The following is a 12,885-nucleotide window of genomic DNA, read 5'->3' as shown; positions in this document are numbered from 1 at the left end:
GGCAGAATTCATGGGCATTCAGGTTTACATTCACTGCAGTTGACTCAAATGATCTCCTGATAAAGTAAAAGGGTGATATCACTGGTCTAGCACTGTCAAGCCCACAGAGGAAGGATGCCAACAAGTACTGCTCCACAGTTAGCTCAGAATTATTAAAAAAGAGGTTGAGAAAGTTGGAAACAATAAAGATTTTGTCTCTGTGACTCCTCTTTTCTAAGGAGGGCATGGGCATGGAAAGCAGTGGGGGGGAAAGTATGTCTAAGTAGGGAGTTAAAAAAGAAAAAAGGGCCCTGGTAGGGCAGTCAGAAAGACACATGGATTCAAAATTTTTTTTCCTTCTTCGAAACCTAAAGAGAACCTGTATATGCTGAGCCTGAGCTGAAGAGACAATTGCACCTGCAATTGCCAAAGAAAATCTGCCAAATGCTGGGTAAGATAACCGGCTCCTTTCTTATTTCTAAAATCTGGCTTCCAGTAAAATCCTTCCCTCAAGGCATGGTAGATGATCCAGCAAGGCTGTGGAGAGTGGCTGGAACTGTGATATTCAGCCACAGCCTCAGTATTCAGCATGGCCAGAGGCTGGCCCAGGACTGAGCCAAGAGTCAGGTAGCCCAGCAGGGCTGACTCAAGGAGATGCGGGAAGCAATGGAATTCCATCTGAGACACACGGATCCACAGCACTTCACACTCTACGCTATTTTGCAGCAAAGATATCCCAAGATCCTTACAGTGATTGCTATATATTTTTATCCCCAATTTAGGCATAGGAAAACAAGGCCAGAAAGGTTAAATGCGTTTGTCAATAAAGTGTTCCCAGTGGCAGAACAGGAAAAGACATCACAGGTGAAATCTTCATCTTGCTAAAATCCATGAGGTTTGCTGCTATCTTCACCAGACTCATGCTTTCACAAGAAACTCTTCCCCTTTTCACACTTTTTCGCAGCTATTTATGCCTTCCATCTTAAAAGTTACAAAACAACAGCAGAACCTAAACTTCATCTCTGAAAACTAATTTATGTTAAACCATGAATTAATCTCATCAAAAAAATGGGAGTGTGATTATCGCTAGCCTCAAGTATCCTAGGAGTTTGTTTAAAGACAAAAGATACTAGGAAACATTATTTTTCACTATGAACATTGAGACACTTTGTGTGCATGTACAGTTTGTAGAATAAATCAACATAGCTTTCCCTGGGAGTCTATAGTAGAGGTTTACCTGCTAAGAGGGTGAGTCAGGCATTCCTCACCAGGACAGACATATAGCCACTTATGTGGACGTGGGTGAAAAGTCTCAGCAAGTAATCCCTGGCCCCAGGAAGATTTGCTTTCTAAGGTGCACATTGCTTTTCTTATTTGGGCCCCTCAAACCTATTTGATCTCAGGTAGAGGAGGTTGGTTAGCAGGTATTCAGCTCCTTCTTTGGTCCCAGACTTAAATTACCAGGAAAAGGCAATGCAGCTGTCCAGGATGGTTCAGAAAGTATCTCTATCCCTGAATTTTCTACTTTCCCTTGTTAAGACTAGTAAGAAATTTCCTCTTAAGTAAGGCAATTAATATTTAGATCCATTCCCTTTAAATTAAAATGTTATCACAGAAACTAACATAGTTACACCTGAGTAGGTCAAAGAATCATCTGGAATGATTTTTTTTTTTTTTTTAATTTCTAAGGCCATATTCTTTAAAAAAGCACATATAACTATGATTGTACAGCCCTCCTGATGGCAAGACTAATAACTGAAAAAGTATAATTTTGCTGGTAAAAGGGCATTTGCACAAATGAAGCACAATCTCCACTGCTTTTAGCTATTTCTATACAACAGAAGGTTGTTTAAAACAAACTGGAAGTAATTTTACTGTCAGGAGGGAATGTGTCACCCGTTGGAAAACAAAAAGTGAAGCGCATGGAGAAGATTATTGTAGCTAGCCTGTTTTTTGTAGGTCAGGTCTTTGTATTGCAGATAGATTTCTCTGCAGGGATGGCTTCTGAACTTTTCAGTGCTGGCACTGTTTTTCAGGTGCACGGTTTTCTCTTTCTATTAAAATACCCAGAAATTTGTGAATCCTGTCCAATAATCAAGGGGTCCTATTTCCAAAGCACCTGAACAACTATTCTAGTGCAAAATTCACACATTTGCAGTCAAACTCTCCTCCCCATTGAGTATGTTGTCTTCATCTTCCTTTTTAACAGCTTCAGTAACAGATTTTATATTAGCCTTATTTTGGTGGGGAATGTGGAATTGTAATGAAATAACTTTTGCTGTTACAACTCCAGTTAACAGTATGACACCACTATGAATTTTTTCTCATGCTATACACTAACAACTAAAATTGCATTGTTTTAACTTTGTTAGCATAGGAATAGCAATGCAAAAGGTAGCACAGAGAAGCAAACAAACAAAATACTGCAGCTATGTACTGAGCAACACTTGAGGAATTTATCTTATTTCATATGCATATGTCAAATAGATGCCAAATCCTTAACTTATGTAAATCAACTGGTATCATTTTATAATCTAACCCTCACTGAAGCTTCATGTGCAAACACGTAGGCTGCAGAACTCTCTGAGGAAAGCCCATGGCAGGGTAGCCGCAGTACTGTCAGTTGTTCACAGTGCAGCTAATTCGAATCTATACTTTCCTTCAGTCAAATTATCATGCTAGCAGAGGTGCTCATTTCCCATGTTTGAGACAGAAGCAGGCCAGCAGCTGTGCAGAATTCAATGACCAGCACTCCTATAAATAAGTCCTATTCTCTGCAAAATGAAGGCCTCAGATATTTTGTCCTTCTGGCTGCTGCTTATGCAGAGACAAGCCAAGAACTGGAGCCTCAACCACTCCATGATTTCTTTCAACTTTTCACTTACCTCATAACCACATCTATGCCTTTCCCTCAGCAGTAAGCCCCTTCATCCATGTGCCATCCCTCTCTTCTTTATACTGAACAGTGAGCAGGATGAAGCACCATGACAAGGAAACCTTTCCCTTCAAATGTTCTCTGCAGGATCAAAGGTAACCGGGGCGAGGAGGCTTGGAGTGACTGCTCTTTGTACTACCCATATACACATGTAACTTACTGTCCTACTGAAGGACAGGTTTTTTGCACTGTATGACCCACAGGATCTACCTATGAAAATATGATAATATTGTATGCATGTACGCAACAATCATTCTCTTTCTTGCCAGACTGTGCTGTACTTATCTAATTATATACACTGTAAGATTTTATTTTAGACCAAATATTATGAAGTTTTCTCTTCCCTTATGTGGGTCTATAGAACTCAAGCCAACATATTGATGTAAGTATTGTACAGCAATTAATCTAATACAATGTTTGAGACTATGATTGGTCTCCAATGTTTTCACGGTTTTCTTCTGCATTTTAAAGACCACAATCTCAGTTGTATTTTATTCTTGATGGCTTCTTATTTAAACAATGTTTAAAACAAAGCTTGGACTTAAATATCTTGAAGACAATAGATTTTGTTCTACCAGATATTATTTTTCTGTAAGTATTTAACACAGTTAGAACTAACAGAGCAGGATTACCAAACTATGGTATTCATTTCATCAATTTCATAGTGATAATCATCATAACATTTCAAAGCAACAAATATCTAGGGAAGATCTTGGAGCAGCTGTTGGTGATACCTACCAGGAAGAACACCTAATAGGACGAGCAATACAGAACACAACCACCATTGTCAAAGGTGGCACATGGCAAGCAAAGTTAATTCCTTCTCTAGAATGCATAATCAGATACTGTGCAATCATATTTGTTTCAAGTCATAGGAGGTATTGCTCTGCAAACTTCTAGCCCGCTATTCATTTTTAGAAAAGCAACACTGCTGCTCCCTAAGCCCTTAGTTTGAAATTTAATATAATAAAATAAAACTATGTAGGTATTTGAATAACATACATGTAGGTATAAGAATACATATACATTCTTCCAGCTTGTTCTGAAACATCTGCATGTTTGTTGTATGCAATGGGACTGACAGATCAATATAGAAATATGTCTGCACTTGTTTGAAGAACACACCCTGCTTCAATACTACTCTGTCACCAATAAGGAAATCCTCACATAAGAATGAATATAAATATTACCCTCCATTTTTGTATCAGATTTCTGGGCTTAATAAGTAAAATACCTCCCCCTTTCCAAATTAAGACTATCTTAGGAATAAGAGCCAATAAGATAATTTTGTTTCCTTTAATATATTTCCAAAATACTAGATTAATTTATTTCATGAGAGATACTTCCACACTTAGCATTATCACACTTTTTCCAGGGATCAAAATGGTCACTATCATCTTAACATTTTGCTAACTTAATTTCTAAATAAAATCCTTCTACCATTTTTTACTTTAAGGGGAATTCCCACCATCTACTAGGTTACATAAGAGACAAAGTATGGTTAAAATTTGCTATGAACCTTTGTGTAAGGCCTTTAATATGAGCCTCCATTTGCACAAGTCAAGAACATATTGAAAACACTTACCTGGAATCGATAAAAGGTGCCATCATCCTTTAGTGTTAGAACATGGTCTGAGATTGGAAAGAAATAGCCATGTGCTGCCATCAGTGTTCCCAAATGTAGAGCTTCCACTGTTTGAAGAACAAAAGAAAGATAAATTTGAAAAATTACATATCTTCTTTTCAGCAGTTTAGTTTTTGTGTTCAGATCCACCTTATATCCTGCAGATAACCACTTGACTCTCAAAGTCCTGCCATCGTGAAAGTGCTGTCTTTTTCTATGTAATATAATGATGCAACCAAAAAACCCCCTTTACTCTCCTTACCAAATGGCTATTAGATGTCACATTTCTCGCTGCAGTTCTCGCTGCAGTACTTATATCAGCATTAGCAGGTAGCTACTGCAATGTTCAATCACTTGTTTTGGAGCTGAAAACAGGTATCATTTTTACCCTGATGGTGCAGCCTGCTTTTCCTCTTCTGAAGAGTTTCAGATTACATGATGATGAAATAGTTGATTCCAACTGCATATCTTCCTCACTAGCTTCATCTGAACTACAGTAAAGGATAGATATTTCCTAAAAGTTTCTTATTACTGGGAAAAAACCCAAAGGATCACAGAATCACAGAAGGGTTGAAAGAGAAGAAAGGAAGAAGAACGTCGTTTGTTAGAGTCATGCTTTTGCAGCATTTAAGTCCTGCTGTCTCTTTGCTACATTTCTTTACCAACCTTGTAACAGCTCGAGTACATATCCCTGAAACAGCTGCACAGCAATTTCTGCTGTAACAGGTTCCTAACATAACCTGCTAACACCAGTCCACCACTGAAGCATCCTAATTTTAAAAGATGTGCCCTGGAAAGGAGCACAAAGGTTTCTGAGATATATGACAATGCCACCAGTTACAGGAGTTGGGGTTAGAGAGGACAACACTGCTGCAGGACAACATCAGGGTCGAGAAAAGGAAAAAGATCAATACAAAGGTCATATTGGACATGTAGGGAGTAAGGGGAAGGGGGGAAAGGGGAGGAAGAAAAAGGCAAAGAGAAGAAAGACAGAAACAGCAAGATTTTCTTAAAAAATGAGGGATCTTTGATCTGAAATATAATTCAGCATGAATCCAGAAAGTATGCAGAATCAGTAAGGTTGAATATTTGCACTCTGGAAAACATGTTACACCACCACAACATACAGAGATTCATATTCAACCTCTAAAAAGAGGTCATTTGTTCCCACCACCTGTAATTCAGCTTTCAGCAATGGCAAGCATAAATGTTGCAGCACAGATCTGTCTTGCCCTGCCTCTTTAAAACATCACTGTGGCTTCGGACCAGCAGTCACAGCATTATCATGCAGAAAGAAATGCAAGTCCCGACATCTGTGTTCTTGCGAACAAACACAGAAAGAGGGATTCACTTATGCTTCACCCATCATCATTTCGGAAATGAGAAGGAAACGCAGGCTTATTTGTTTACCTGTACTTGATCGGCATCCCAGAAAATTCCCTCTTTCACCCTTTTGCTCATCTGGAGACATACATTGGTAAAGGAGATACAGGATGTGGAGTGGGACATTTTTAAGCTAACCCAAAGTCAGCAAACATGTGAAAGGAGTAAGAAAGGGGATCTGGACAGTACTTAACTGAGAGCACATAACCCTACCAGGGTTTATATGGTACCCAATAATCCTTGTGATCTCTGTGTTTAGCAGACTGGGTCCTGCCCCTCCAGCAGAGCCATTAGCTAAGAAAATCCAACACACTCTCTCTGGCAGTAAGCTCTCTGGCCTGCTATAAAATGCCACAATGCTGTTAACAAGCCTTCTGCCAGTCACAAGACTACAAGAAGTCTCTCTCACAGAAGGAAGGTAGTTGCTTTGCTCCTTGTGCTTGAGATGTCTGCAAATCCCCATCTGAACCTTATTCTAATAATGTTAAGTCCATGTATCGTTGTTATTCATTTATTTCAAGCTACTAAATTCTATTATCCCTTGGATCAGAAATTTTGAGTCAACGCTTTCTGTATTGAGTCAGTTGCTGAGGTTCTTTTCATTTTGGTTCACTTCATCTACCTTTTAATTTTATTAAGCTTTTCTTTGTTCTTCACACTGCAACTTATTTCCAATTCCAAAAACTTTATTTTTGTGGGTATTATATATCTTTGTGGAATAAGAGAAAAACAAAGGAAGAAATGTGCTGACATTTTTTAGAGAAAGGATTTATTAGATAAGGGTGACAGGGCTTGCCAGGGAGCTCTGATGCAGACAAGAGCCCATTCTCTTCAAATTTAGCAGAAACTAAATAGGCCCCAGATTTGTTTCATGTTCTTCCTGGATTCTGAATAGTAATATTTTTCAAGAGCACAAGGAGCTCACATTATTCCCCCTTACCCACTGATCTTTGGACCACATCTTGACTACTCAGTCCAGTTGGGAATAATATGTCCACTCCAATACAAGAAAGACATCAACAAACTTGAGTGAGTCCAGTGGAGGGTCACCAAGACAGTTGGGGCTGGAGAACACACCCTGTAAGGAGAGGCTTGGGGAGCTGGGCTTGCTCGGACTGAAAAAGAGGTTTTGGGGGTGCCTAGCAGCACCCTTCTAATGCCTAAAAGGAGATTACCAAAGCAGGGAGCCAAGATCTTTATAGAGTTGCACGGCAATTTAAGAAAAGAAGAAGAGAGAGAGAGAGACAATGGTAATAAGCTAAACCAGGGATGGTTCTGACTTCATCAAGCAGCAGAAGTGGCTGCTCAGAGAGGCTGTGCAGACTGCATTCTTGAAGGGTTTCAAGACCTGGATGGATAAAGTCCTGGGCAACCTGTTTGCATGTTTGACCTTACAGTTCAGCCTGGTTTGAGCAAGGGGTTGGACTAGAGTCCTCCTGAGGTCCCTCTCAACCTGAGTTAAATTACAACTCTGACTCTAGGTTGGTCAAGCAGAAGTGGACCAAGGAGCAGAAAAAAGGGATGGAGATAATTGGAGAAGAAATTATTTGAAAGCTCCTGCCAGAGCAGCCTATAATCCTGGCAAGGTTGGTTACAGTAGGCGTAAGAGCTTATCTTTCTCTCACTACCCACTGAGTCATAGATGCAAGTATATAGTCACTACTAGTTCTCTGTGCAAAACATGGAATGAGCGATCTGTCCTTCTCCAGAAGCCAATTAAGGTTATTTAAGATCTGAATAATTCCTAATAGGAGCCTATATATCTTCTTCAGTTACGTATGGAGATTAAGGTGGTTTTACTCTCACCTCAGGCAACCTCATTCAGCTAGGATGAACCTACGCTAACTCAATGCGAGGGTATCTCTCTATCCCTTTAGCCATTAAGGGTTAATAGGGGCATATAAACTTGTCACATGTCTTCTTTTTTTCCTTCAGCTAATAGATAATTAATTTTCATTTTTTTATGGCTATCAATCCAGCAACTTATTTCAGCATTGCATAAATACAAATACATAAATATACTTTTTTAATATCAACCTAAGAGCCACTGTAGCTCACACTTGGAAATGTGAGCAGTACCTGCTTTATGAAAAGAAAAAGAAAATTAAAAAGCCACACACGGAATAAGAATAAAGACATTCACTTGAAAGTCTAAAATCTTCTCAATTGGTAGTCATCTGACAATGAGGCAACTGCACAACCAAAGCATTATCAATAACCTTTGCACAGAAATTGAATAACCTATAAATCAAATACAGCTCAAACAGGTGAACAACTACCACTAAATTGTAAACAGTAAATTATGTCCATAAAATTGTAACCCTGCCTCACACCAGACTGGTAGGGGACTAACTCTGCTGCTCTCTGCACAGCAGCAGTAGAACTTCTGCACAGAAAGAAAACACAGCTCTCAGGAGGTTCCTAATCTTCAAGCAAAAAGTTGCCCAGTGTATTACAGACACAACAAAGGCAACACTTTGATATACATCTCACTTTGCTAAAATCAGACTGAAAAATAAATACTGTAAGAAGCCAATGAAGTAGAACTGTAGGACTTGGAAAACAAAACCATGAGCTTGAAAAGGAAAATGTAGCCAGCAGCAGACTAGTCCTACATGCCTAAATGCCTAGAAGTTCAATTCAGACAGCTTCTGCATCACCCAGCTATTCCTGCATGTAAAGTTAGGGGATTTTCACTTAAAGAAGCATGCTTCATCTGGAAGAATGGCAGATGGAGATTAGGAACATCAAAAACTTCTATGAAGTGCATTAGTTAAAAAGAAATAAAGAAGCCTGAAAAAAATACTTTTAAATATAAAGGTTCCCAGGCAGAAAAAGTAATGTTTATACATGTTCAGAACACAAATTCAAAAAACTGGAGGAACATAGACTAAAAGCAAGAAAATACTGGGCTTTTAGATGGCAAGTGTGCAGAGACACACACAGAAATGTGGTATCTACACAACTACTATTTCCCAACCTTCATCCACTGTGTGTAAGAATATGCAATGTAAACTACATTCTCAGTTACACCCAGATAGCCTCACTGAGAATGCATAATTTGAATCACAGTTAACTGCTATGCAATGAATAAAAACCACAGCAAGAGCCATCATGCAAAAAATCTGAGGAGAAAAAGCTCATGGAGTTGTAACTGGTAGAACAGAGTAGACTTCAGCTTCCTCTGTTCTTGAGTAATTGTTTTGAAGACATCACTTATCTGAACTGAGGTTCCAGGTATACTTCCTAGCAATGATATTACTGAAAAGTGGAACGGCATATTTGAGAAACAAATTTACCCAAACCACTATTTTAATTTTAACTTTTCATAGCTAAAAGAGGACAATGTTGCAAGTTATAACAGCTAATGGAAAAAAAACACACCTCAGGTGAAAGACAGAAATACGTCTTTATGAGACTGTTGCATTTCAATAGCATATGAAATATTTTATATAAATTCAAAATGTTGCTGTGGGTGTAGTTTTGGTTCTTAATGTGTAAGCTGTTGGTGGGCTAAAAGCTCAGAAAAAAGCTTAAAATTCCATGGTTCACTCTGCTGGCGAACTTTATTTAGCTGAGTGGGTGAAGCGAACAACACATGTACACAGATTGATTAGCAATCTTTTTTGTGAGAAGTAGTATTGCCCAGCCATCTGCTGTGCCATTACAAGGAGAGTGATCTTGATGGATTAAATGCTAGTCACTTTTAATATATATACTTTGTTTTACAAGAGAGTTGGACACTTTCAATGCTTTGGGACAACGCAAACCTGATGAAATCTAAAGAATGAAAAATATACCCCAGTTGTTTTCATTTTATTTTCTTTTTAAACATAGTGCAGTTTTCTCCTTCCTATAATAACTATTGCATGGATTGATAATAGTTCATTAATATTAAATTGCAGGATATGGTAATATCAGTGGAACAAGTTGTTTCTTATGATAACATCCACAGGAGGGGATTAAAAAGGATGGATGTTCCTTGTTTTTCTTTGGAATAAACATATTTCTGTGCTTTGAAACCCCTTAAAGGATATTTTCTTCAGTGATTAGTGTGGATTCCACTTTTCCTTATGCATCTCAGGGCTTCAGGTGATGTGGTCTCTATATTTGTTCATTCTGAAGTCCATAGAACACTTTGTAGTATCATACCATTATAGTTACAGTCTCAGAACATCTGAAGTGGCTTGCAGTAATCTGAGGGACTGAGGAAAGGAAAACAGGGTCTTTTCCAATTCTGCTCCACTTTAAAACAGCGTTTTTCAGTCTGTTTTATGTTCTTTTGTGCAGCTCAGTCCTGGAGAAAGATCTCCTACAAGTAACATGGCTCGGGGCATTTTGTGTCCTTGAGATTGCTATATGATATAAGTGACAGTGAAAAACCCAAACTTGCAAGTTTTTCATATTCTTTTTGATACAAAAAAGTCAAACAAGTGAAAATCTCCCTTTCCATCAAACAATAAGTGTTTGTTATTCTGGGTTATTTGTCTAATCTAAAATTCATCACAGTACTGAAGTGCATTGCTAAGCCACAGGGCTGCCTGGAAAAAGAATTAATGAGTCAGAACTTCACAAGCACAGATTCATTTTAGTGTCGAATGCCAAGACATTATCACTTACTCTCACCTCACTCCTGCTGTCATTTCATTGCCAGTGTGAACACAAGCTGCAAAGGATTAACTTTAAGTTAAAGTAATAAAATACAACCTGCTTCTCACACTCACACAAAGCGTAGGAGACACTCACTCTCTGGGCCTGACTGTGGCATTTAAAGAGGGGAAAATAAAACAGCTAGAAAAGTTCTTGAACACCCACGTCACTATAAGCCTCTCTTGTCCCGTCTTAAGGGTCGAATTTGCAAAGGGAGCAGCACTCGGTGAGAGTCATTTCAGGGAGGGCAAAAGAGTCAGTGAAGGCAGAGGCACTATTTACCCAAACACAGTTAAAATGAGATTCATGCTTGATTCCAAGATACCCCTCACAAACCAAGTTATCTGCCACCACAGGAGCTTACCTAAATAGGTAGGATTTTGCTTGTGCTATGTGCTAGACAGTGGCTGCCGATGCCATGGGAAGGCCAGAGGCATTGGCAGGAACATTGCTCAGCAGGTAAGGGGCAAAACCTCCCAGAGATGTGCCATGAACCCTCATCTGCCCAAGGAACAGTAACATCCACCCTTGCAGTCTGAGCTGATCTGTAACACAGGGTGTCACTTATACACATATCCCAAGTGTAGAGACAATGATGTACACCTGAAACATCAACTACAAAAATATCCAGCAAACTGGGAACCCACTACCAGTCTTGCCTTATGTGCTCACAGGATGTGGGTGAATTGGGACTCGCCTAAATGTCTGATACAGCCCTGGAAATATTTTTATCCAGACAAGAACAACAGAAGTCATGCCACCATGCAAGACTGAATGAAAGAGGAAGCTGACCTACAGTTTCTTGAAAAGAAGAAAACAAAGCAAAAGACCTTTCTTCACTCACGGGAGAATTAAAAAAAAAGAAAAGAAAGAAAGAAAAAGAAAACTTAAGAAAGTAGTTATCAAATGGGAGAGAAAGAAATAAGTGAGTCCTTGAAAGAGAAGTTGCATCTCACTGTTAGCAATACACAAACCCTACTCTTGAAAACTTTTCAAGTATTGTCTGTTAAATTTTTTATGTGATTGTTTCCCACTGGATTTCGGCTGATTCACACACTGTCACTGTATCCTACTAAAGCTTGGCTTTTATTCTCTTAATAAAATTGTATCTTATCTTGAAAGGCAGACCCCTGAGTCCTCAAAATGTAAGGACTTGAAGTCAGCACCACAGCTTTTGTGTTGAGGGAAAAAAAAAAATAAATGAAAAAGGAGTTGCAACTTGAGGTCTCATGAGGCACACAAATCGGGAGTGAGGTGCTGGCATTGAGCAGTGCTACCACTTCACCTCTGAAATATTTGTTAGGTGTGTTTGTTTGGCATACTGGAACCGTGCAGCTACACAGGGTGGAAGAAATCCATCCAAGCTGCTAGTACTGGGTGGACTTAACTGCCAGAGAAAACAGAACATGGCACAATTTGGTCACTAGATAATCAGTTCATTCAGCACATGGTGATGAAAAGTGGCCTCAATGTGTTTAAAATTGCCTTTAGTTTCCCTGTCAACCCCTCCTCAATTTTTTAAAGTACCTACCAATATCACACCAGCAATCAGGCCTTCCAATGGTGGAATTTAGCTCTGTACCCACAACCCATCAGCATTTATAAAACATTTCTTCTAATTTCACTGTTACTACTCTTGAATTATTCTATTTTCAATTTTTCAGAAATCACAGACTTTTTGCTATGTTATTATTGATATCTCTTGCCTCTTTAAATGTAAATGACAGAAGGATGAAATCCAAACTCCTCTGAAGTCTGGGTTTCCTGTTTTTCCCACTGGCACTTCCTCTGAAACTGCGACTTTTTAGTTTGAGCTTTGATTCCCATGCTTCTTCAGGGCAAAACACAGAAAATCAAAACCTGTGTGTCTTGTTTTCCCTAATGACAGTCTGAACTTGTCTTCATAGGCTATTTCCTAGCGCTTTACTCATTCTCCCCTCCAGTATGAAGCTCTGTGCTAATATATAAAGTCATATGTGCACCCTTTTGAGCAAACCTGCTAAAGACAAAATAAAAAAATATTTACCAAAAAAACCCATTACTGCAAATACCATACTTTTGAAACTTCTCTCAGATTAAATCTTGTTCCACAATTTCAAGCATCTATAGAAGACCCAAAAAATTGGACATAGACTACTTCTACTCAGTAGTAGAATTATTATGCTATTATTTCAGGTTTTCTTGTATACTGCTTGCCAGTTGCTGCTAGTACACCACATCTTTCTACTTTCTTCTCCTCCCGTGGCCGAGTCTGCAGATGTGGGATCAAATTGTTTGGCTGCAAATGTTCGGTGGGGAACTATGTGATACATTC

At 38.9% G+C, this 12,885-nt stretch overlaps 1 protein-coding gene across 1 annotated transcript in view; it reads right to left on the bottom strand.

The window, feature by feature from the left end:
- RGS7 (regulator of G protein signaling 7) overlaps positions 1–12,885 on the bottom strand; it is a 278,441-nt gene that overhangs the window by 63,659 nt on the left and 201,897 nt on the right. The window contains exon 6 of the mRNA XM_075043197.1: positions 4,500–4,606. Within this exon, the coding sequence (XP_074899298.1) occupies positions 4,500–4,606 (107 nt within the window). The remainder of the gene's footprint in view (positions 1–4,499; positions 4,607–12,885) is intronic.

This window comes from Buteo buteo, chromosome 12 (assembly GCF_964188355.1).
Source record: "Buteo buteo chromosome 12, bButBut1.hap1.1, whole genome shotgun sequence".
Lineage (NCBI taxonomy): Eukaryota > Metazoa > Chordata > Aves > Accipitriformes > Accipitridae > Buteo > Buteo buteo.
Note: the sequence above shows the minus strand (reverse complement) of the source record. Positions and strands in the feature narration are given on the sequence as shown.